We start from the raw sequence: 22,796 nt of genomic DNA, 5'->3' as shown, positions 1-22,796 counted from the left end.
TTAGTGAAGGCTGGATTCCCATCCTGTCGTCTTCTCTTTGTAGGATGGCACTAGAGAGATGTGAGCAGATTGGTGGGACAGGAATCTAAAAACCAAAAATCTAGATAAATACCTGACAGTTCTCTGTATTTTTAATAGAGGTACTAAGATCAGAATATTTGGAGTCAGCAGTATTTGGGGAAGTGCAGGACATAAGGTCACCTTGAATATGACTCTTCCTGTAGACTTCCATCTCCTCTCTCTGTATTAAGCCATTTCTTAAAATATGGGAGCCATCAGTCCATTCAACAACACTTTACTGAGCATCTACCACTTGTTTGGCACTGTGGCAGTTACAAAACCAAGCAAAACATGATCCCTGTGTTTAGGGAGCTTGAGGATTGGTTGTAAAGTAATGAATATTATGTTTAGATTAAGTGTCTCAAAACATTTAAGCCTAAATTGGAATTATTCTTCAGAGCAATTAATTTTGGAGTGGGAAAGCTGTACACTTATTTGCTATTTCTCTATCATCTTCTAACACTCTTTGTAGCTGACCTTTTCCTCATTTTTATGTTTATTAATGTGGTTAATACTTTGACTTTTCTTTTCTCTGTCAAATACTTCCAGAATGGGTCTGAATGAAACCTTACTCCCTTATGGTATTACACAGACGAGTTTGAACTGTAAACTGTAACAGTCATTGAAAACAGAACTGTATTTCAAAAATGAGTAAATTAAGTTCTACCTGGAATAAGAGCACACATCCTGTATATATCTTTAAGCAAGAGTGAAACAGAATGAAAAATAGAATGCTACTAGACATGTCAGCAATCTAAACCAGAATTTTGTCATGTTTGTTTTTCTGTCTTCATTAAGCTTGATTATTTAAAGAATCAATTTCCAAAGAAGCACTTATTCAGGTCCTGAAGAAAGTTTGATGTTACATGTTGGTGACTGTGTATGAGTGTGCAGACACGTGTGTGTCTTTGTGTCCATTGATAATTTATATTTTCCGTCACTAGATGGTGCACTTTCACTTTGAAATAAGGCATATATTCTATTGAGGCTCTTGCTTTTTATGTTGCTTATTGTTCTGTTGATGCAGAGATGGTGGAAAATCAAATTCTTCCTTAAATAGGATCTGAGGCTCCCTGTCCTTCTACAGATGCATAGGAATTTTGATGTGTTTACCCAACCTGTAAAGTAATAAATAGGCTTGGAGGTTATCACACCACTCAAGACTTACTGTTAATTTTGTTGGAGAGAAAAATATCCTGTAAGAGCATTTTTTCATGTATATTGGGCCTGTATACAAGAGATTACAATTAAAATTCTTATGTGGTTTAAGCTGCTGTTTCCTATACTTGATTTAAGAATCACTCAGGAAACCAATACAGTGCCAATTATGAGGTCTTCAAGGCCCAGAAACCTGTATTTTAGCAAGTGAGTCTGATGAGCAGTATGTTTTGAGAAACACTGGGTTCTAATCACCCACAGTAGTATTGAGTGTTTTCAGTACAGATTAAGATCAGTGTCAGCCAACAGTAATTCAAACCAAAGTTGAGGAGAGTTGACAGTGAAATTTTGAATGTAGACAGCTCTTTATGTAAATACTGCCTACAGCAGTTATATTGGACATAATAAGAACTATTGAAGAAAACGCTCTGTTTACAGAAGTGTGGTAAAAGCTGGCTAGAGTATTACAGAGACAGAGTGGTCCTGGTCCTTGTTGGGATGCATTAGGGAGCGAGCTCTGTGGTACTGTGGTTGGACATCCTTCGTGCCCTGCATTTTAGCCCTTCACCTCACAACACCTGATACTTGAATATTTTAGAAAGTTTCAGCTGTCTTAAGGCCTTTGATCTTCACAGTGTCCATGTGACAGGGCAAGTGTCAAAGGAGAGATTAACAGGATAAGGAGAAGTGCCAAGAACAGCCACCAGGGGGGACACAGTCCAACGAATGAGGTGAAGGTGATGGCACTGATTCAAATTAAGCACAGCAGCTGGGATGTCCCCCGCAGGAGGCCAGAGGCGTTCCTCAACTCTGAAGCTCTGTGGTATAACTGTGATTTCACCATCCCGGTCCTAAGGGAGGGTAGCTTTAAGAAAATGGTTTCCTCCCTTCTTTATTCCTCTTTTTTTTTTTTTTTCCCCCTTAAATAAAACATTTCCCAGTTGCACCTTGAGAATATCATGTGCTCAGCATAGCATAGATTTTCACCTGGACTGTGTGATGGGGAGATGACAATATCAGGGGAGATCTGTGTGGTTTAGATGAAATCCCCGCCCAGTGATTCTGGCTCCTTATCCTAGAGAACTAATGCGTTAGAAGAGTTAAAGCACGCAGGCAGAATTGCTTGTCGATTGTGAAAGGGGCTCAGTAAATGCTGGCTGACTGTCAGTGACCTGATGCATAGCCCAGGATACAAAGGACTTAGCTGAGAAGTTGGTACATTATAGGCAGTCAATGAGATTGAGATTGTCAGTGGTTGAGATTATCATAATAAATTTATCTCTGTGTTATTAAGCTTTATCACTAAAGCTACTGGGTATAGAATTTTTGCATTACACCAATATGGTCTTGGTCTGTGACCTAGATTGCTAGGACGACTTGAGAACCTAATTAAAGAGAGAACTGAAGAGGTGCATCTCCAACCTGGGGCTTTGGCTCTGTTGTCTCTCTTCACCTGGAAGATTCCAGCTCCACCATCTGTCTCACTTGTTTTAAGCCTTTGCTGACCTCTCACTTTCTCAATGAAGCCTAATGCCCCCTCTCGCTTCCCATGGCTGGAACTCCTGATCCTTTTGTCTTGCTCTCCTTTTTATTTTTTTCATGACATTTATGTTCTAATATATTGGATAATTTGTTTGATTCATTTTGTCTCCCTGCACAAGATTGTAAGCTCCATGTGGACAGGGGTCTTTTTTCTTTCTTCATTGATATATACCCCAGCTTTTGGAACAGTGCCTGGAGCATAGTAGAAGTTCAGAAAATATTTGTTGAATGAATGAATGCTTTCCCATATAAAATTCAGCAACAGTAATAAAAGACAATGCATATATTAGTCACTCAGTACTAATTCTGAGTAAGTGTTAAATATTCCTGAATGGAAATTGTTTTCTTTATTTGATTAACCCTGACCTATGAGGATGTCTTCTAAATTAAGTTATCACATAACGTAAAGTGTGGATACAGAGTTGGAAGACATTGGATCATAGTGACCAAGTCTCTGAGTGGTTTTCTAGGACAAGTTACTAAACCACTTTGTGCCTTAGTTTTCCCTGTAAACAACCTCACAAAGCTGTGGTATGGATTAAACAAATTAATGCATTTAACCCCTTAGAACAGGACCTGGAATGTAGCAGGAGCTCAATTAATAAATCAAATTTGTAGGTGCCTCACTTGTTTAAAAATAATTATATGATATAATTTGCAATTATACTTATTTTGCAATTATATTATACTTATTTTGTAAAAAAAAAAAAAAAAGTGGTTTAGCCAGTTTTCAGGAGGAAAAAAGCCACAGATAAATGCATGATTTGGATATTTTCCCTATTCCTGTTTTATGAAAATGATTATGCATCTAGAATGAAACAAATAATTGAATTTATTATAGAATCTCTTTTCTTATATTGTAGTATCAATTTTAAAACAGAGAGTTTGGGTGTTGCACATGAGCCCTTTGTTTCTCATTTCATACAGATCCCCACATTAAGGTTTCTGGAAAGAAAGAAGATGTTAGAGAAGCCAAGGAAATGATCATGTCTGTCTTAGACACAAAAGTAAGTGAATGTTAAGGACACTCAGATGTCAGAACCTTGTCTCTGCAAGGGCTACTTCATGCCGTTATGAAAGAACCATTTGGAGAAGAAAAACCAGGAGAAAGTAATGGTGGGTTTTAAAATAAGCACATGTGATTCTTCAGTGGATGTAAAGTTCTGTTTAATATTTGAATAGGTTCTCTTATGCTGGGTAATTGAACAATATTAATATATATACACACACACGCCTACTTACACACACATACACATATACATGTATGTAGATATATATGTATATATGTACATATGTATGTATGTGTATATATATGTATCATCTTCAGAAGTTGACATTGGCCCTGGTTAGTTAGTATAAGGTAAGTGATAAAGATTGCAATAATTAGCATATTTGCCTTTATGATACCAGTATAAAATGAGAATGATCTTCTGTACAGCTCTGGGTTGTGTGTGTAATGGCATGAAATTTGATGCTCGCTCTTGTGCAGTCAAGCACACTCTCTCTCTGCAAGTGTGTGTATAGAAATATAACAGGGAAATTTAAATATGTGAAGATTTATACTCATTTTTAAGAATTTATTTTTCTTTAGTAAACACATTAAATCACATTATTATATTCCAGGCACTTTGCTAAACACTTCCCATTTTACAAATATTTGTTTAATCTTCCATAACTAACTCAGCACAGAGATAGTAAGTAATTTGTCAGGATCCCAGAGCTGGTAAGTGGGGAGGTGAAATTTAAATCCAGGCTGTCTGGTTCTTAACCACTTTGTTTTACCACATGGTATTTCACTGAAATGATCTCTGATCTCTTCCTCTTTCTTTCTTTTCTTTTTCTTGGTTTGTTAATGTTCTTTTTTTTATTTTTATGAATTATCTACCTAATAATTATGAAATATTTTAGCAGTTTCTCCCCCAAAATGGGATGTTTTTCTGTGTTTCAAAGGTTAAACTGAAAGAACTAAGTTTAAAATCAAAATATTTAATGTGTATAAGTTTAAAATTGAAGAATTTAGAAGGTTTGAAACTATTGATATTTTTAACTTTGTGTTGTATTTTGACTTTTTCATTTTACTTCTTAAGGGCTGAAGAATTTCAGTAACAGTCCTATAAACGAGAAAGAATTTCATGTCGCCTTTATCATTTTACAACACTGAATTTCCCAAAATTAAATGCATGGATTCCAATTTGAGTACAGTGTTTGTGTCCATTATGTCTTGGAATTTTGCATTTTGCTCTCATATAACTAATCTTACATTTTGTGCTCATTTATCTAAGCCATTTTACTGCCAGAGATTTTACTGCCTTGTGATTTCTTCCTCACTCGTCTTCCTACCAGCAGGAATAATAGGTCTACTTTGTAAAGTTCGACATACAATAATTCAGAAATTATGAAAACAATGCTTGTAAATACTTCCTTATTTAATACTTTTGAGCTTTATTTTTATTTCTAGTTTTCTGTCATTTTAGTTCTGCAGTCCTACTAGCATGCGTATCTTCAATCTTGTTTTCATCTGTTTCTATTTGTTTGAATTAATGTTTCGTAAACAAAGTCTTGAAAGAGAAAATGAATAATACATTTGTAATTGTAGCTGGCTTTATTTAAAGGCTACTTTCCAAAACATTATCTTGGTAAAGAATATATCTTTCTATTTCTTAGGACAAATTTGTCTTAAAAAAAGAATTTCTTTTTTATAGTCAAAGAGACATTAATAGAAATTGAACATTTATAGAGTAAGATGATCTTATTATGAAATCTGGGTGCTTTCCCACCAGGTCATTTTTTGTTAATACTATTTCCTTGGGGGCAAAGAGTTTTAGGGAGTTGTTCCTTTTTCATGCATCAAGAAATAATACATTATTTCCACATAGAGCAATCGGGTCACATTGAAGATGGATGTTTCACATACAGAACATTCACATGTAATCGGCAAAGGTGGCAACAATATTAAAAAAGTGATGGAAGAAACAGGATGCCACATCCACTTTCCAGATTCCAACAGGAATAATCAAGCAGAAAAAAGCAACCAGGTGATTTGTCTTTCTACATGAATTTTTATGGGATGAATCACAGCCTTAATTTTTTACGTATCTTTTTTGAGAGATGAGAGCAAGAAAGTAATCATATGGATGATGTGTAGTATAGATTGTATGACCCTGTGTGGGGAGATTGAAGGTGCTGTGCTTTCTTGAGGAGATGAGTTGTAGGTGGGCTCTGAACTCTTGATCTGTAAATGGTTCATTCAAAACAGGGGAGAATGTGTGATGGCCACAAATGAAGCCCATAAGGAAAGGCTGAGAGTACAGAGCATGTCAGGAAAGGACCTGGAAACTTGCTTAGTCCAGGAACATATCCCTTGCCTGGATTCTGTCTGCAAAGACACAGAAGTGGTCCTCCAGTGCATGAACACCCGACTTCCTTACACTGGCTGAATTATGTCTCTGTCTAGTTTATACACATTTTTTCTAGTTCTTCTGTTTGGAAACAAATGGAACTCACCTGTCCACATGGAAGCACTTTCAATACTTGACCAACAGATAGTATTATTTGTGTTATTTGGAACTGTTCTCCCATCTGAACTAATCACAATACTAGAAACTGTGAGCCCCAAAGATAAATAAGATACAGTCTTTTCTCTACAGGTACTAATGGTAACAAAGGGATGTATGTGTCAGGAACTAAATAGAAAGCCATGGAAAAAGCAAGGATAGTATTCAGAGCATTTAACAAGTGGTATGGCATGGCCATTGGCCTTAAGAGCAATGTCCTGGAACTCCTAGACCCCCACTCCAGTGCCAAGACTGACACTTTAGTTGATGGATCATGGGAAGGTCCAGGAGATCCCAGGAGAAAGCTGGAGGTGGGTGTTGGAGCAGTGATTTTTTCCAACTGGTATGGAAGAAGTTTAATATGTTGAAAACCTAGTGTGACCATAGCATTGCATATTAATATGCATTGTGGCATGCAAAGAGTTTAAACAAAAGTGTCAAAATGCAGTGAACCAGAGTAATTATAAAGAGAACAAGATGGCCTCATGGGGGTTTGGGGGCTTTTAGATAAGTCCAGGGAGTGGTACAGATCAGTTGACATAAATCACCTAAGAATCTTGTTAAAATGCACATTCTGATTAAGCAGATCTGGATTGGGGCCTGAGAACCTTCATTTTTATCAAGCTTCCAGATAATGCCGGTGCTATTTGCCTCTGAGTGACATTTTCAGTAGCAGGGATGTAGGTAACTGGAAAAGCAGACGTTCAATTAAAATCTAATTCTGTTTTTTCTTACTTTTTCAGGTATCTATAGCCGGACAACCAGCAGGAGTAGAATCTGCCCGAGTTAGAATTCGGGTAACTGTTTATTACTTGAATATTATAAATTGATGTCAGTAATATTTGCATTATATGGAGTTAAAAATATAATAATTTATCATTTTGATCGTATGTTCAATAAATAAGCAGTAGTGGCAAAAGCTATTTTAGTGTCCATTTTGGCATTAGTTGTCTAAATTTTTACTGTAGGTGTTTAAAAAATGAGTTACTATGTTACTTATAAACTTTTTTCCATTCAAGATATTTTTTAAAGATGTTCTGGATTTCACCTGACTCAGTTTCTCTGAGGTTTTTTAAATGATCAAGATGAGGCCTGAGGAAAAATGCTATAGGCAGTATGAGTTACAAATTCTCTGGTTTTACAAAAGGCCCCTCTCATTTAAAAATCTTTATACAGTCTATCTAAGCTTATGTCTACAATAAAAGCAATTCATGGTTTAAAATACATCTTTAGAAAAGAACAAATGAATTCTACAAATCTCTAAATGTATAGTACTTTAAAAGTCTCCTTCGGGTTCTCACAATTTCATTTTAGGAGTTGCTTCCTTTGGTGCTGATGTTTGAGCTACCCATTGCTGGAATTCTTCAACCAGTTCCTGACCCTAATTCCCCCTCTATTCAGCACATATCACAAACGTACAACATTTCAGTATCATTTAAACAGCGCTCACGAATGTATGGTGCTACGGTCATAGTACGAGGGTCTCAGAATAACACTAGTGCTGTGAAGGTAAATGATTTAAATAATTCTGAATATTGTTAGCGTACAAATCATGCAAGTCTTAATTTTAAAGGATATTAGACTAATTCATTTCCAGAATTTTCCTTTGTATTGCATTTTGGTTTATGGAATGTGCTGTATTTTTCCCTAGCTGTTAGAAGTGCAATAGAATCTTTCCCTGTGGTATATGTACAGTTATTTTATGGGCTTATTTTCCTCCCACCCTTTTCTCCTAGGAAGGAACTGCCATGCTGTTAGAACATCTGGCCGGGAGCTTAGCATCAGCTATTCCTGTGAGCACACAATTAGATATTGCAGCTCAACATCATCTCTTTATGATGGGTCGAAATGGAAGCAACATCAAACATATCATGCAGAGAACGGGTGCTCAGATCCACTTTCCTGATCCCAGTAATCCACAAAAGAAATCCACTGTCTACCTCCAGGGCACCATTGAGTCTGTCTGTCTTGCAAGGCAATATCTCATGGTAAGGTTACTGAAATAAGGGTTAAAATTTTATTTTTCTTACCTCTCTGGATAACCAAGTGTGTTGCTGTACTCACTGTACTAATGTGATATTTAAGAAAGCACTTTGGAAGCCTGGTCAAATAAGGAAGTTTCCTGGTAAAAGGAAATAAACCGGAAGAGTAAGGTTCATAGTGCCTCAGCAGGCTTAATTTCATTGTGTAGGTGAGTAATTTTCTTATAGTTTTTGATTTGTTTTGTTTTGCTTTAAACGTAGAGTAAGCACAGAAGAGGTTACAATAAAATAATTGACTATATTTTGTGGCATTGATGGAAGGTGTTTATTTTGATCTGACATGTAGTATTAGTGTGCAGTTTGCATTTGACTAAATAGTCCTCCGTTCGAACAGAAAAGTACAAATATTGTTTAAATTTCACCCTCAAAGACAAATTTTGGCAGCCTGAAACATTTGTACATTTCATAAATCTCTGATACAATTTAAAAAATACTGTTTAAGCCATGTATTTGAGTGTCACTTATTGAAGAAAAATATCAAAGTTATAATTCAATACTGCTTTTAATGTATAATTTACAGTATTTCTGTCCTTCCTATATTCGTTTAAAATCTCAGTGTGTGGGTTGAAATATAGTAACAAAATGGATAGACACAGTGCTGGGCTCACAAATATTCTTATTAAAAGTGCTATTGTATTCTCTTGTTCAGTGCTCGACCTTTAGTGACATTTGAATCAGTAAATCTCAGGTGTGACCTTTGCTATTATTAACTTGCAAAATTCATTTTTGAGAAACTTTCGGAAAGTCTAGGTTTGTATTGCTGATTCCCTTCCTCTGACAGATGAGAACTTTTTAAAATTGCTAAGGACTATCATACACAATTTTAAGAAATTTGTTTCATTGTGAATTATTTTTTTAGTCAGCTTATATTAGGTTATTTTTAACATACCACCAATCAAGTAGCATATTCGTATCTAAGAATTGTTATAATTACTTTTCATATTTTCTTTCCTCTGTTTTTCAAGATCTTTAGATGCTATTTTTGTGAACTTGTTCAAGCATTCCGTGCAGTCATGAATTTGCATTCGTACCTGTCAAAAATATAGGTGTGCAGTGAGACATATTACTGAACAATATTGAAAGAAGTGAGGGGTAAATTAAAAGGCTTTAGCTTATATTTTAAATACCATCACCATTTTTTTTTACAGCATTATCCTTGTAAAAATCGCTTTTCCCCACAAGAGAAATAGAGCATAGTATTTTATTTTAATCCTAGTATGTTTGTTTAATGGTAACTTTTGCTGATACACGTGTATAAAATCCAGCAAACAGTGGGCTAGCAATGACTGTCCTGTACATCAGAAAAAGTATGTTACATGGTTCCTATACTCAGTACATTAGAGGCCGGGAAAGACCATCAGAGAAAAAAGTCTAAACTAAACTGTGCAGTGCTAAAAAGTGAGAAAGTTAAAGGAAGGGACAATAGTAGCAGTTAACTCCAGGGAGGAGGTAAGGTTTGAGATGCATCAAAAGGTAAGTAGGACTTGGGTTGGTGAAGAAGCCTTTGGTGAAATAAGATACCAAAGTGCAAGATTCATTTAAAAGATGGTCCAGCCTAGACGAAGGAGCAGACTTAGAGACATAAAGACCTGCAGTTGGACAGGCAAGTTGGGTCAAAATGTGGAGCTCTTTAAATGCTGATACATGTTTAGTTTTCATTGAGGACACAATAAGCCACCACTGTAAGTCGTTGAGCAAGGGCACAAGATCTGGTGCCCTTAATGTGGTTATCAATCTAGTTTCTAGCATCACTAACAAGACTGAAGTCATAGAATGAAGGAATTTTACAAGGTGCAGAGTGCTAAAAAAATTCAGGGCCAATACCAGAAACCTAAGACATATAATTTTGTATCTAAAAAATAGTTTCCTCCCCCTCAACATTATTCCCACACCCGCCCTCTAGGCTATGTGAAGATATGTAACTTAGCTTTAATACTTTTGTTTACTCTCTAAATCTGTAAAATAATGCATTTTTTTATGGGTATGTTAAATTATCAGGTATTTAAATGATTGTCTTTTTACCACCTACACATTCTATTCTGACATTTTCTAGGGCTGTCTTCCTCTTGTATTGATGTTTGATATGAAGGAAGAAATTGAAGTAGATCCACAGCTCATAGCTCAGTTGATGGAACAGCTTGATGTCTTCATCAGTATTAAACCAAAGCCAAAACAGCCGAGCAAGGTCAGTGCAGAGTCTGGACCAAGAGACTCGTGTATCACATCATATTCTGTATAGTTTTATTTTGCATGCAAATGTGTGCTTGCATATACATGAATCCGATACTCTATATAATATATATTATTATATATTGAGTTATCTTGTAATAATATTCATTATTATTTATCATTTTCTTTATATATGTGTTGGTTTTTGAAGCCCATTTTTAGTTACCATTATTTTTCTGTAAATATATGAGAAAGGAAAAACGTTATTTCTTAATTTGCACTCTAGTAACTTTAAGCTTTGTAAGTTACTAGAGAGTTATAGGACTACTTATGTGTTATGTGTGTATGTGTATGTGTACATATCCAATGCAATTCAAAAATATCTAGAGCACTTGCTATATGCCAGCCACTGCACAATAAAAATTTAATGGGATAAATTTGATATTCAGTGCTAGTGAGAATGTGAGGAAAAAGGAATGTTCCCACATTAATACTGCTGTGTAAATTAACACAACCACTTCAAAGAGCAATTTGGGACCATCTGATCTTATGAAAGTACTGATACCCTACCTGCAGCAGTTCTACTTCTAGTTATACACTCCCAAGACCAGGAGTCAAAGGACAAGAATGGTCTTGAGTACAAAAAGCAAAACACATGATAACAAATACTGAATGGTAGCATTTGTGTGTGTATATATATATAGTTCAAAGTACAGAGCATTGTCTGCAAAGTTGCATACCAAATTCACCAGGAGTTGCCTTTGGAGTAGGAGGAAGGAAAATGAAACTAGCAAAGTAAATAAGCGGAATGTTAAGATTTCTTTATCAAAAATCAGAAACACAAAAATAACAGTTCTGAGTGTTAGGTACATATATGAGAGTACTTCCAAAAGTTCATGGAAAGATTCATATTATCTTTTAATACTGTTTTTCCATGAACTTTTTGAAGTACCCTTATATGTTATATTAATCTTGGTTTTCTAAGTTTTACAAAAACTCTCTAAAAGGATTTACACAATGTAACTGGGTTAAGTTCACAGAAAGTTTAGAAGGAAAAATAAAAAATAATTCCTGAACCAAGTCGAATGCCCTAACTTTAAGTAGTAGGTAAAACACCAAACAGCAGTGCCTCCCATTTTTTAATTTCTAAATCATAAATCTTATGTATGTCTAATGGTGTGTATATAACATATATAATTTTTTGTGTGTGTAAATAATGTATTCACTGTCCGACCGAAGAAAAACAGTCATAGCTTCTTCAAAAGAAAACTTTAAAGGAAAAGATAGCATTGATTCTAAGTGAGCTAGATGTAATGAGTTTTAAGTTAGAAAACAGGACAATAATTTTATGTATCGTGGAGCTTCATGCTTGACTAATTCAAGTTGACTGGAGCCACTATAGATACCAGAACAAAAAGATAAAGACAGAAGAGACATTGGAGGACTTAAGCATATAAAGACGGACAGGCACAAGAATTTCAGGAGTTCACTAAGAAATGAGCAGAGGTCAAGGAAAATAGATTGTAAATGAGAACCCGAAAGCCTTGCAGCATCCCCGAGCCATTTAATGATGCCTAGCTGGCCCCGATTCTGACTACTGCTTTAATTGCTTTCTTGGCCACATGTTTTCTTTTCTGTCCACTGGAGGCTTTACTGCTTGGGTTCGCATTTCCAATTTTCTACATGAGTCTACTGAGGAAAAAAAAGATTTATTATTTAGACTTTTTTTTTTTTTAACGGCAAGCTTTGCCAACCAATGAGGAATAGTGGTACCTCCAGGTCTATTGACTAGTAGACCATAAGTGTCAAACTTAAGTGACTGCTATTGTGCAGTCTATGTATGGTGACAAGTTTGATTTGGTTCACCAGATGAGATAAAGGGTTAAGGCTTTAATGTAAAGGCAAGAGTCTATAAAAGAGAAAGGCCTGTAGAGTAGGACCCGAGTCCTCTTGCTGCCCCTCCACAGCTGTGCCGTGACCTTGGCTAAATCCCTTCACTGAATATGAATAACGATTCCCACCCCCATAGCATTTTGATGAGAATTAGAACCTATAAGCAGCATCATGGTGCCTGGAACACAGGACACACCCAATAAATAGTAACTAACACTTTAGGGTTTTACCAGAAGAAGGAAACATTTAAGAAATAAGTGGCTAGAATTTGCAGTTGATTTTAAAGCAGCATTAATATATCCCATGAGTGGGATACTTAATAGCATGTTCATTTTCAACCTCCCTCCCCAGTCCCCCATTCATTGTAGACTACTCGCATGTCAATTTTTTCCCCCCATTATGTGTTTTCATAGTCTGTGATTGTGAAAAGTGTTGAGCGAAATGCCTTAAATATGTATGAAGCAAGGAAATGTCTCCTCGGACTTGAAAGCAGTGGGGTTACCATAGCAACCAGTCCGTCCCCAGCATCGTGCCCTGCCGGTCTGGCATGTCCCAGCCTGGACATCTTAGCATCAGCAGGCCTCGGACTCACTGGACTAGGTATAAAATTTGTTATTACAGCGCTTCTCAGTCACCGGGGAAATGCTTATCCGGTTCCCTTTCTTTCTACCGCTTGAGTCTACATTTAAAGGCTATTTTTCTTCTTTTTCTTCAGACCCTAAGATCGTGTGAAAAGCAACCAAACTTGAATCAATCCATTTTGGTTTTTTGTTGTTGTTGTTGTTGGGCTCTGTGGATTTTGGTTACACAGATTCTTCCTATGTTGGCATAAATAATCAAGGTCTGACTGTTTTATTCTCAGTGGCTGCGTTTGTTCTTCTAAATTAAGAATGCCATTGAGACTGACGGGAGCAGGCTGACTGTAATGTATGTGTTTGTTCTCTCTTGCATTTGCAATATTGCCATGAATCCCTAGAGATAAAGATTATCCAGTTTGCTTTTCAAAGAGTAATTGCAAATGTGTCTGAGGGGTGGAGAGGAGGAGGTGAAAGCAAGCAGGCCTCCTCCCCTCCCCTGCCAGTGGTCTGGCCTGCCTTGCCCAGGCACAAAAAAAATCTAGCCCGCGGCCACCAAGGAGAACAAATGGACCTATATTTGTATCTAAGACGAGGAATAGAAAAATGCAACAGCAACATGTATCTCAGTGCTTTAGTTCTTTAAGAAAGTAGATGAGTCACTTCATAGTCCTGGTGATATTTATCACCTCATCTGTGGATTGTTGTGTTACAGGCTGAAGTTGGTTGCTCTGTTATGGTTATGCTAAGTTCACTACTTTTTTGCACATCTCTCCATGGCCTTTATATAAAAAGGTAGTGCAGTCACCCTAGCAAATCATTCTGTCATTCAGTGTTGATTTGAGACAGAAAAAATCCTGTCAGCAATGTTTAAAAAATTTTTTCTAATAGCTATTCTTGTTTTTTAAAAAATGTAGTATGATTATGACACAATTAAGATTCCAAGTAGCCTTGCATAGATACCATGACAATAAAGGAGGATTTTTTTTTCCTTGGCCCCTAATCTGCCAAAGCTGTCCCTTCCACTGGGACCTGACCAGAGTCATAGTAATATTTAGCAATGCTTGTGATCTAGGAAATGCCAGGCAGGTAACTTAGCAGGAATCAAGTTCATCCTGCACTAGGGAGAAAATAAGTATGCAAAGATTCAGTTACTGAATTTTTTAAATGTTTTTATGCCTGTATCTGTCCTGTAATACTTAATGCTTTATATGTATGCCTGGAACTTATATACAAATCCACATTTTATTTTAGAAAGTATTTTAAATGCCCAGAGGGAAATCTCATTACTTAAATCATGTATTGAATCCTTAAAACAAAAAACCAAAAATTTATTTTTCTGAGAAAAGTTTTCATCATTGAGATGGAGCCCAAGGAAGTCATGTATGTGTTTTGACATACATCTAAAAACTGTCCCAGGTAGCTTGGCCTATCTGGAACAAATTGATTCAAGTTTGCAAATAGGACAAATGGACCCATTCTACCACAGGAAAACATTCCCTAGTCACTGCTAAATGTGAGTGGTTTGAAATGGGGTTGTTTGGAACTGGATGACAAGTGAGTTATGCAGAGAAATAAAATGAGTCTCCAGAATTTCACTCATCCTGGCTAGTTGACATGTGTGCAAATGTCCCTGACCTCTGTCCTGGTGTGGGCACACCTGTCTTCCATTTTCTGATATCATCTGTTTGTGGATAAGTTATTTCCTGTGTTGGAGTTGTATAAGCAATATTTCATGTGAATATTTGAAAGAAAAGCTGTCACTCATAATTTATATATTTAGAAAATTTCAGATTATATCAGCATGCATTCCAAAGGAAAATACTGGTACCATCACTGTTTTAAAATCTTGAATTTATGTGTATTGACTTTACATTCATTTATTACAGGTCTTTTGGGGCCCACCACCTTATCTTTAAACACTTCGACAACCCCAAACTCACTCTTGAATGCACTTAATAGCTCGGTCAGTCCTTTGCAAAGTCCAAGTTCTGGCACCCCAAGCCCCACCTTGTGGGCTCCCCCGCTTGCTAATACTTCAAGTGCCACAGGTCAGTACCATTTAAGTATAATCAGAGGCAGGTATTCTTAGGTATTATTGGGTTTTAAATAACATTTACTGGTAGCTCAGTTTTTTTAGGGAAAGGTGATTGTTCAAAGCATATTCCAGAAAAACAGAAACTCCCCAGTGTGTAAACTGGTTAAAATGAAACCCAACCAAGCAATGAGTTTTTCCTACAAGTAAAATATAATCTTCCAGGGTGATAAGCAGATTAGGAAAAAGAGCATTATGTGCAGGGAACAATGGCAAAAGCACAGGAAGGTGACTGATCTGTTAAATAGGAAATGTCAGCTGTAGTTGGATTAACTTGCTTGGTGCTTGTATGCACATGCTAAACCTAGCTAGTTTCCTCATCTGCACAGTGAGGGGCTTGGATTAAATATTCTCTGAAGTGTTGTTCCATTTTAACATTATTTCGTGTTTTTATAGTAATGTTAAACCTATTTACAGAGAAGTATGAAATGGATATGTAATTCCATATATTTCCCATATTATACGCATATCCAACCAATTGGAAAGGCTTAATCAATGAAACATGACATTAATTGCAAGTTCCTCACTCAGGGTCTGAGCCTTCAGCTTCTTTGTATTTCCTATGGGGCTGAACACTGTGCTGCACCGCACATCTCCATATGTGTGTAGCAGTCACGACTCTTCCATTGGCACAGCCATAGGTTTATTTCCTAGATCATGAGCTATTTGATGACAGAAACCATGTCGAAGTCATTCCCGTGTCACTGGTTCAGAGTGCTTGGCATCATAAAAAACAAAACAAAACAAAACAATTCTCTTCAAAATTTGCAGCAACAAAAATGACATTTATTTTTGTTATTGAAAATAACAGTAGTTGGTTCTGAGTTTTTTCCTGTCTAATCTGTCTTCATGAAATGTGTTATAGGTTTTTCTGCTATACCACACCTTATGATTCCATCTACTGCCCAAGCCACATTAACCAATATTTTGTTGTCGGGAGTGCCCACCTATGGGCACACAGCTCCATCTCCCCCTCCTGGCTTGACTCCTGTTGATGTCCATATCAACAGTATGCAGACAGAAGGCAAAAAAATCTCTGCTGCTTTAAATGGACATGCGCAGGTAATGCCCTTCTCTAGAATAGTGGAATCTATGCTGTTTGCAAGTGATAAGCCACCAGTAGTGACACGCTAGAACCGTCACCAGAAATGAATTTTAAATTGTAAAATTATGACCATATGTTATTTTCTATTATTATTTCAGTCTCCAAATATAAAATATGGTGCAATATCCACTTCATCACTCGGAGAGAAAGTGCTGAGTGCAAATCACGTTGATCCATCCATCCAGACAACGGGGTCTGAGCAGGCGTCTCCCAAATCAAACCCTGCAGAAGGTCAGGAACTCTGTATATCCTTCTGAAGTCCAGTCTAGTTTGTTACTTGGGGAAAGGGGGGTTGTAGAGAGTCTGTGCAATGATTTTGAGTTGGTTTTGCTAACCATCTATGACTTATCCTACCTCAACTATGCGGAGAGACATCTTGAAAGAAATTCCAGAGAGTATGGTGAACGATTAACTAAGAAGTACTTTCCACAGAAAGAATCACTTTCCCATTACATCAGAACTTCCTAAATTAAAGTGAATGCAATTATGTAGCAGGAACGCATCACTACCTACTATATATGAGGGGTCTTCAAAAAGTTCATATTACCTTTCAATTCTATTTTCCATGAATTTTTTGAAATGTATGTATATATATTTCCCAAGTAGAGTTTCTTTTAATAATCCCTTTACCTCTAACGATCTTTAAGAAATACGAGGGTCTTCCATTCATATTGTGTTTTTGTGACAGCCTGAATGCCTCCATTGAGGCCAATAATGTCTCCATAGAGGTAGGTTCTGATTTGTTTCCATTTCAGGTAACTGTCCACTGTGAAGTGATGTGGCTTAGATTTTGACTGCATTTTCTCTTCTCCTCTGCAGGTTGCAATGATGCTTTTGTGGAAGTAGGCATGCCTAGGAGTCCTTCCCATTCTGGGAATGCTGGTGACTTGAAACAGATGATGGGTCCCTCCAAGGTTGCCTGTGCCAAGAGGCAGACAGTCGAACTATTACAAGGCACGAAAAACTCACACTTACAGTATGTATTTTAATCTTAAAAGCCCTTAATCCTTTGAAAGAACGTGTGTAATAGGCTGAATTTGTTTTAAACTCAATAGTTAGTTAGTACTCTTTGGTTCAAGTCAGATTTAATCTCATCCATGGGCTTTTAAAGTCATTTCTTTTTAAAAAAGTCACTAAGGAATAATATCTGATGATAATTTTCACTCTTTTCTATCTTTACAGTCCTGCCTGCATTTAGTTGGTTGGGTTTTTATCTGTGTCCTTTAAATCTGTATTGCTCGTAAACTTTGGCATTCTCTTTGCTTTTCTGTAATCAGCAGGGCAATTTTTGCTCTCTGATTTTTGCTGTTAGAAATTTTCCAACTGTGAATTCTCCTTCATTTGGCTTTGAATTTCTTAAGCTACGGCTCCCTTTTTCTGAGGTAGTTAATTGCAAACTTTTGAATAAATGCTTGATGATATGGTGATTTTATTTATTACAAATCATATCGAGTATAAACACATAAAATGTATTAAATCTAACTCTCCCTTACCATAGCACAGTTGCAAGTGTATCATCCTACCTCAGTTTCCTTTTTCTGTTTATTTTGGGCCATCTATACAGTAAGAAGTCTTGCTCCCACCCATCCCCATCCACCTGAGTTTTCTCTACTGTCTTTTTAGTTCCTTGTATATCCTTAGAGAGTGTGAGAGAGTGTGTTTATGCGAAGATTAGTATATACATTCTTATTTCCAATCTCTTTCTTACTAAAGTCTATTTTGCTCTATGAACTTTTTGGTCAATTAATTGTTCTTATTCCCATTTTGTCCAAATCTACTTTATCTGTGTTTTTCTTTACCTGGTACTAATATCCCAGATTAACATTCTTCAGTATAGGTTAGCGTATGAAGAATATGCTTTCTTCTGTCTGTTGAAGCATTTAAAGTATATATACTTATTGCTTTCCTCATTATCGTCTTGTCATCTCTCATCTGGATAAAGCTGCAACCTGCAGCATGGTCTCCCGGCCTGCAATCACTCATCAGCTTCATCTGTTCTTTATTTTGCTCCAGTAATTTTTTTTGAAAATACACGTCTGTTCTTGTCACACTCTGGCTTAAAAACCATCAACGGTCTGCATTGTGTCCTTCCCTTCCTTTACTCATGCTCTTTCCTCTGAGCTGCTGTTCTGGCCTTTGGCACTAGTGAACTTGCGATGCCCTTGAAATCCCAGTTCAAATGTCTTCTATGAAGCCTCTGTCAACTTTTGTCAAGCAAAGTTCATTGTTCCTCCTTTTGCATTCTAGTAGCCCTTTCTAAATTTCTCTAAATTCACCTGGCACAACAGCTGAATAGTTGAGTGAATAAAACCATGGAAGAATGAGCAAATCAGCTCTTTGATTGGTATTGTGTATCCCTAGTTTATTTGTACCTAATGTATAGTTAGATTTGAACTTGAGGTGCATGTATCCTGCATTTATCATGTATTGTAATTCAGGTAATTGCTGCTCATTATAAGAAGCACTTTGTACTTTACCCATCCCCCCAAACAGGCTTTGGGGAATATTTCTTATTTATCTGCTGCCTTTATTTGTTACCAATACCACATGCATTTTACACTCATGACTACATCATCTGTATGTCTTCAAGTTGACTGGGTCTCTGTTTAGATTTTCTATGTATGAGTCATTGATCTTGATGTATGAAAATTAGTAATATTGTCCGTATATCTATTTCATCTGTACCATATGCAATATATGCTATATAAAATGTGTGTGAATGTGTATCGTTAAGTCATTTCAAGCTCTAACCCTTAAGTCAGAATGCCTGGGTTCAAATTCTAGCTCTACCATTTACATTAGAAATGTGACCTTGGACAGGGTACTTTCCTTACCTGTAAAATGGGCATGACAATAGTACCTATGTCATAGCGTTGTTGTGAGGATTAAATGAGATAATACATGTAAATAGTTGGCGATGGCAAACATGCATAGTAAATGTGCCACATAGGAAACATTCAGTATGTTTGCATATGCAGTGGAGTGTTAAATTCCAAACTGTGTTTCACAGCAGTGCTGACAGGCTGCTCTCAGACCCTGAACTGAGCGCTGCAGAAAGCCCTTTGGCTGACAAGAAGGCTCCAGGCAGTGAGCGTGCTGCGGAGAGGGCAGCAGCCGCCCAGCAGAACTCCGAAAGGGCCCGCCTTGCCCCACGGCCGTCATATGTCAACATGCAGGTAATGGTGACAAAATAAGATCATTCAAATGTAGGGCACTTGGGTTGGGGTATGAAGAATTCAGTGAGTATTCAGCAGTTGTACAGAAATTAGATTTTCCTTCTGTGCTTCAGCCAAAATGAAATTTAAGTAAATATGCAGTAGTTAGGAATTGGTTTGCTATAAACATTAAAAATGAAATATAGGCTTTAGCTTAAGTGAAAAGAAGTCTTTAAAATAAAGTATGAAAATGGCACAAAATAATCTGTCACTATGTCTTATGCAAATAAATTATTCATCTGTTACTTGAAAAAATTTTAGATAAATGTGAGAGACTATTTCTAAGTATTACTCCCTCATGACATAGTCTTAGGTAAATAAATATGATATTCTTCTGTCTGTGAAATAGAAATGATAAATTTGTTTGGTGCCATTTAGAGACAGTTGTGAAAATAATGTGAGGTTTTAGTTTTTTGAAAATAGATGCTGAATATTACTGATGATTGTGTTGGTTCACAGATTTTTATGTTTATGTTAAATAACTTCCTCAACAGGGACTTTTCTCTGTATCCATTTTCAAAGTATTAGGCTGATTACTCAAAACAGGCTACTGACCATGAAATTCAGAAATTCATATAGATCACAATATGGAAGAGAAGAATATTGTGCTTTGTGCTTTTAGAGATTCCTATAAATATGTGATTTCAGTACCAGAGAATTACTGGGTAGGCTTAACCACTTCGTAGTAAGAGACTTATATAACACCCCCATAACCCCCACCTTCAAAAAACAGGAAAATTCTCACAGAATCCTAGAAACAAAAAGCTGTTATAGATATGTCAAAGAAATCAATTCATGGAACTTAATTATACTGCTATAATTCCAGTTTAAACTACAGTTTAATGCTCCTTGTCTGTTTTTTTAATCCTTTGCATTTGAACATTTTCATGAATTTTTAGATGAATGTTTTTACAAAAGCCACGGCCTTTATAATGGCCTTTTTTAGTATGAAAAAAAAAAGACGTTTGTTACATTTTCTCTGGTGGATTTATTTTCAGTTAATATAAATTAAAGTTCTCCCATTTAAGAAATATCAAGTCCCATATATGATCCCTTTATGGTTTTTATCCATCTTATGATTCTTGTCATTTTTTCCATTCAGGTTTCTACCTACAGTGAACCAATTTCATGTTTCTTTTTTTTTTTTTTAGGATGGATCAAAATGTTCTTGTATTTTTTTTTATTGAAACATAATTGATTGTACATATCTGTGGGGTATAGTGTTGAATATCAACACCTGTGTGCAATATGTGATGCTCAAATTTGTTTAATTACTGTATTCAGCATTACACAGTATTCATTTTTTGTGGTCCTTTATCAATTTCTTGCTAACACCCACCCCCTTCCCTTATCTGGTAGTCTCAGTTCTATTCTCTCCTTTTGAAAGTTCAATGAATTATTGTGATTGTTGTATCTTTCTTTCTTTCTTTTTTTTTGTTTTAGTTCCCAGTTACAAGTGGGGACATGGGGTATTTCTGTTTCTCTGCCTGGCTTATTTCACTTAACACGATTTTCTCTAAGGTGGTTGAAAATGTTCTTTATGATAGAGTTTCGATTTAAATAGATATATTTATGCCATTAGTGAACAGCTGACTCTTAAAATCACTAAGAAATCAATGGCAGTAGTCACTGAGCATTGACAGGGAGAAAGATTGAAGACTTCCCTGATTTCATGGCTGAAAGACCTGTCTCCTGAATGCTCTTCGAGTGCTATATCTCTAGCTGTCTTTTCACATTTATCTCATTTCCTAATTTATTTTATAGTTATTTCACTTACCCCACCTTCCTAAGACTATAAGTTGCTGAGGCTTTAGATTTTTTTTTTTTTTCATTGTTGTATTCCTCCACAAAGACAAAGCTCAGCATAGTCTTTAACTAGTAGGCACTAAATAATTATTTATTGAATAAGTGAATTTATGTTTTCCCCACACTTTGCCCTTAGACATTAAAAGTTGATTTTAAATCCCAGTGCCATTTTAGACCTAGGATTTCAAAAAACGTCATCAAACTGTGTTATCTAAAAATCTGGTTTTCCTGATTCACTATCACATATTTAGAGTTCTCACACATCCTGGTTTGTCTGGGATAGCCCCTGATTACTTTTATTATCCTGACCTAATTATTATTCACAGTATGTTTCATTCTCAGAAGTGTCCTAATTCAGACCATAAATTATATGGGCACCATATATATGATGGTGTAGCCTTCCTGGGAGAAGGGTCAAAGGTCTCCTATCAGTTACTTCCTGGTAAGCCTTTGAGATACTCTTAAATCAAACTTTAGCAAGTTCCTAAATTGGGGGAGTTGATAATAGTAGGTTAGCATTTGAGGTATATCTGCACTCCTTTCTTCAAAAGACCTATCTTGGTTCCTACGTAGAAACTGCCTGCATTGTAGGTACTTATTCATTGTTAATGGAATAAATGAATTGTGCCATCCTAGTCGTGTGTAGTAAAAGGTAACAAGGTTTAATTTCGTTGCATTGCTTAATGTTATTGTAGATTAAAGCTAGACATTTGCCATTTGCCATTTATCTCCCTTCAAAAGCAAAAATTCTGCCAATTAGGCTAAATAATTCCTTAAGTTGTCTTGTAATCATCCTACCACTTTAGGCCATGCTTACCTAAATGGAAAAGGGATTTTGAAACACAAAGAAGGCTAGTAGATACCTGACAGCATTTTGGTAATGTATTATTTTGAAGCTTAGCATAACTATTATTAGGTTTTCACTATATTTGAGCATATATTGGTCCTGGTGTGCTAGCTATTCATAATAAATAGGAATTTATTTTTCTTCCTGAAGGAAAAATTTTAATTCTTGTCAAAGCCATGACTTAAAGTCAGAAGTAGTAATTTTTTATTCTAATTAATTAGTTTTGAAAGCATGTTTAAATTTATCAGACTTACACTAGATTCCTGTCACATTACAGTACAAAGCTTAGCATATGTCTCAGGCAGATTCATGGGACACAGTCGAAACCTTTTGTTCCCTAACCATAGAGTACATGACATGTGGAGAGACTGGCAGTAAAGATATTTTCCCTCTGTTTTATTTTCAGGCATTTGACTATGAACAAAAGAAGCTATTAGCAACCAAAGGTATATGATACACTAATAATTTATGTTTTGATTGTTGTTCAGTGCACTCATAAATGGTTTTTAACTATTCATGGTGAATTGAGAAATTGGACACTCATAAAAAGCAACCCAGAACATTTGGGCTAAAGTTGAACAGATTCTGTTGAGATCAAATGTATTTTGTTGAATATATTAGCATTAGACCAATTAAGAAATCATGTAGCCTTTTTTCATTTACCATTACTTTGGGCAAATGTTTTATTAAGATATTTTTAGGCATTTTGCATTAAAAATAGCATGCAGTGATAAT

At 36.1% G+C, this 22,796-nt stretch overlaps 1 protein-coding gene across 5 annotated transcripts in view; it reads left to right on the top strand.

Annotated features, from left to right (window-relative positions):
- The window catches only part of BICC1 (BicC family RNA binding protein 1), a 261,573-nt gene that overhangs the window by 218,388 nt on the left and 20,389 nt on the right, over positions 1–22,796 (top strand). For 2 of the 5 annotated variants that reach the window (XM_063103075.1, XM_063103078.1), the window contains exons 4-16: positions 3,688–3,767; positions 5,637–5,795; positions 7,058–7,111; positions 7,629–7,823; positions 8,051–8,302; positions 10,410–10,541; positions 12,832–13,018; positions 14,883–15,044; positions 15,954–16,150; positions 16,292–16,424; positions 17,013–17,169; positions 19,204–19,369; positions 22,468–22,507. In XM_063103075.1, coding sequence (XP_062959145.1) covers positions 3,688–3,767; positions 5,637–5,795; positions 7,058–7,111; positions 7,629–7,823; positions 8,051–8,302; positions 10,410–10,541; positions 12,832–13,018; positions 14,883–15,044; positions 15,954–16,150; positions 16,292–16,424; positions 17,013–17,169; positions 19,204–19,369; positions 22,468–22,507 — 1,914 coding nt within the window. The remainder of the gene's footprint in view (positions 1–3,687; positions 3,768–5,636; positions 5,796–7,057; positions 7,112–7,628; positions 7,824–8,050; positions 8,303–10,409; positions 10,542–12,831; positions 13,019–14,882; positions 15,045–15,953; positions 16,151–16,291; positions 16,425–17,012; positions 17,170–19,203; positions 19,370–22,467; positions 22,508–22,796) is intronic. The other 3 variants (XM_063103076.1, XM_063103077.1, XM_063103079.1) reach the window with 3 other exon arrangements.

The sequence above is a fragment of the Cynocephalus volans genome, chromosome 7 (genome assembly GCF_027409185.1).
Source record: "Cynocephalus volans isolate mCynVol1 chromosome 7, mCynVol1.pri, whole genome shotgun sequence".
NCBI classification, from domain to species: Eukaryota; Metazoa; Chordata; class Mammalia; order Dermoptera; family Cynocephalidae; genus Cynocephalus; species Cynocephalus volans.
This window is presented reverse-complemented; position numbering and strand designations above follow the sequence as displayed.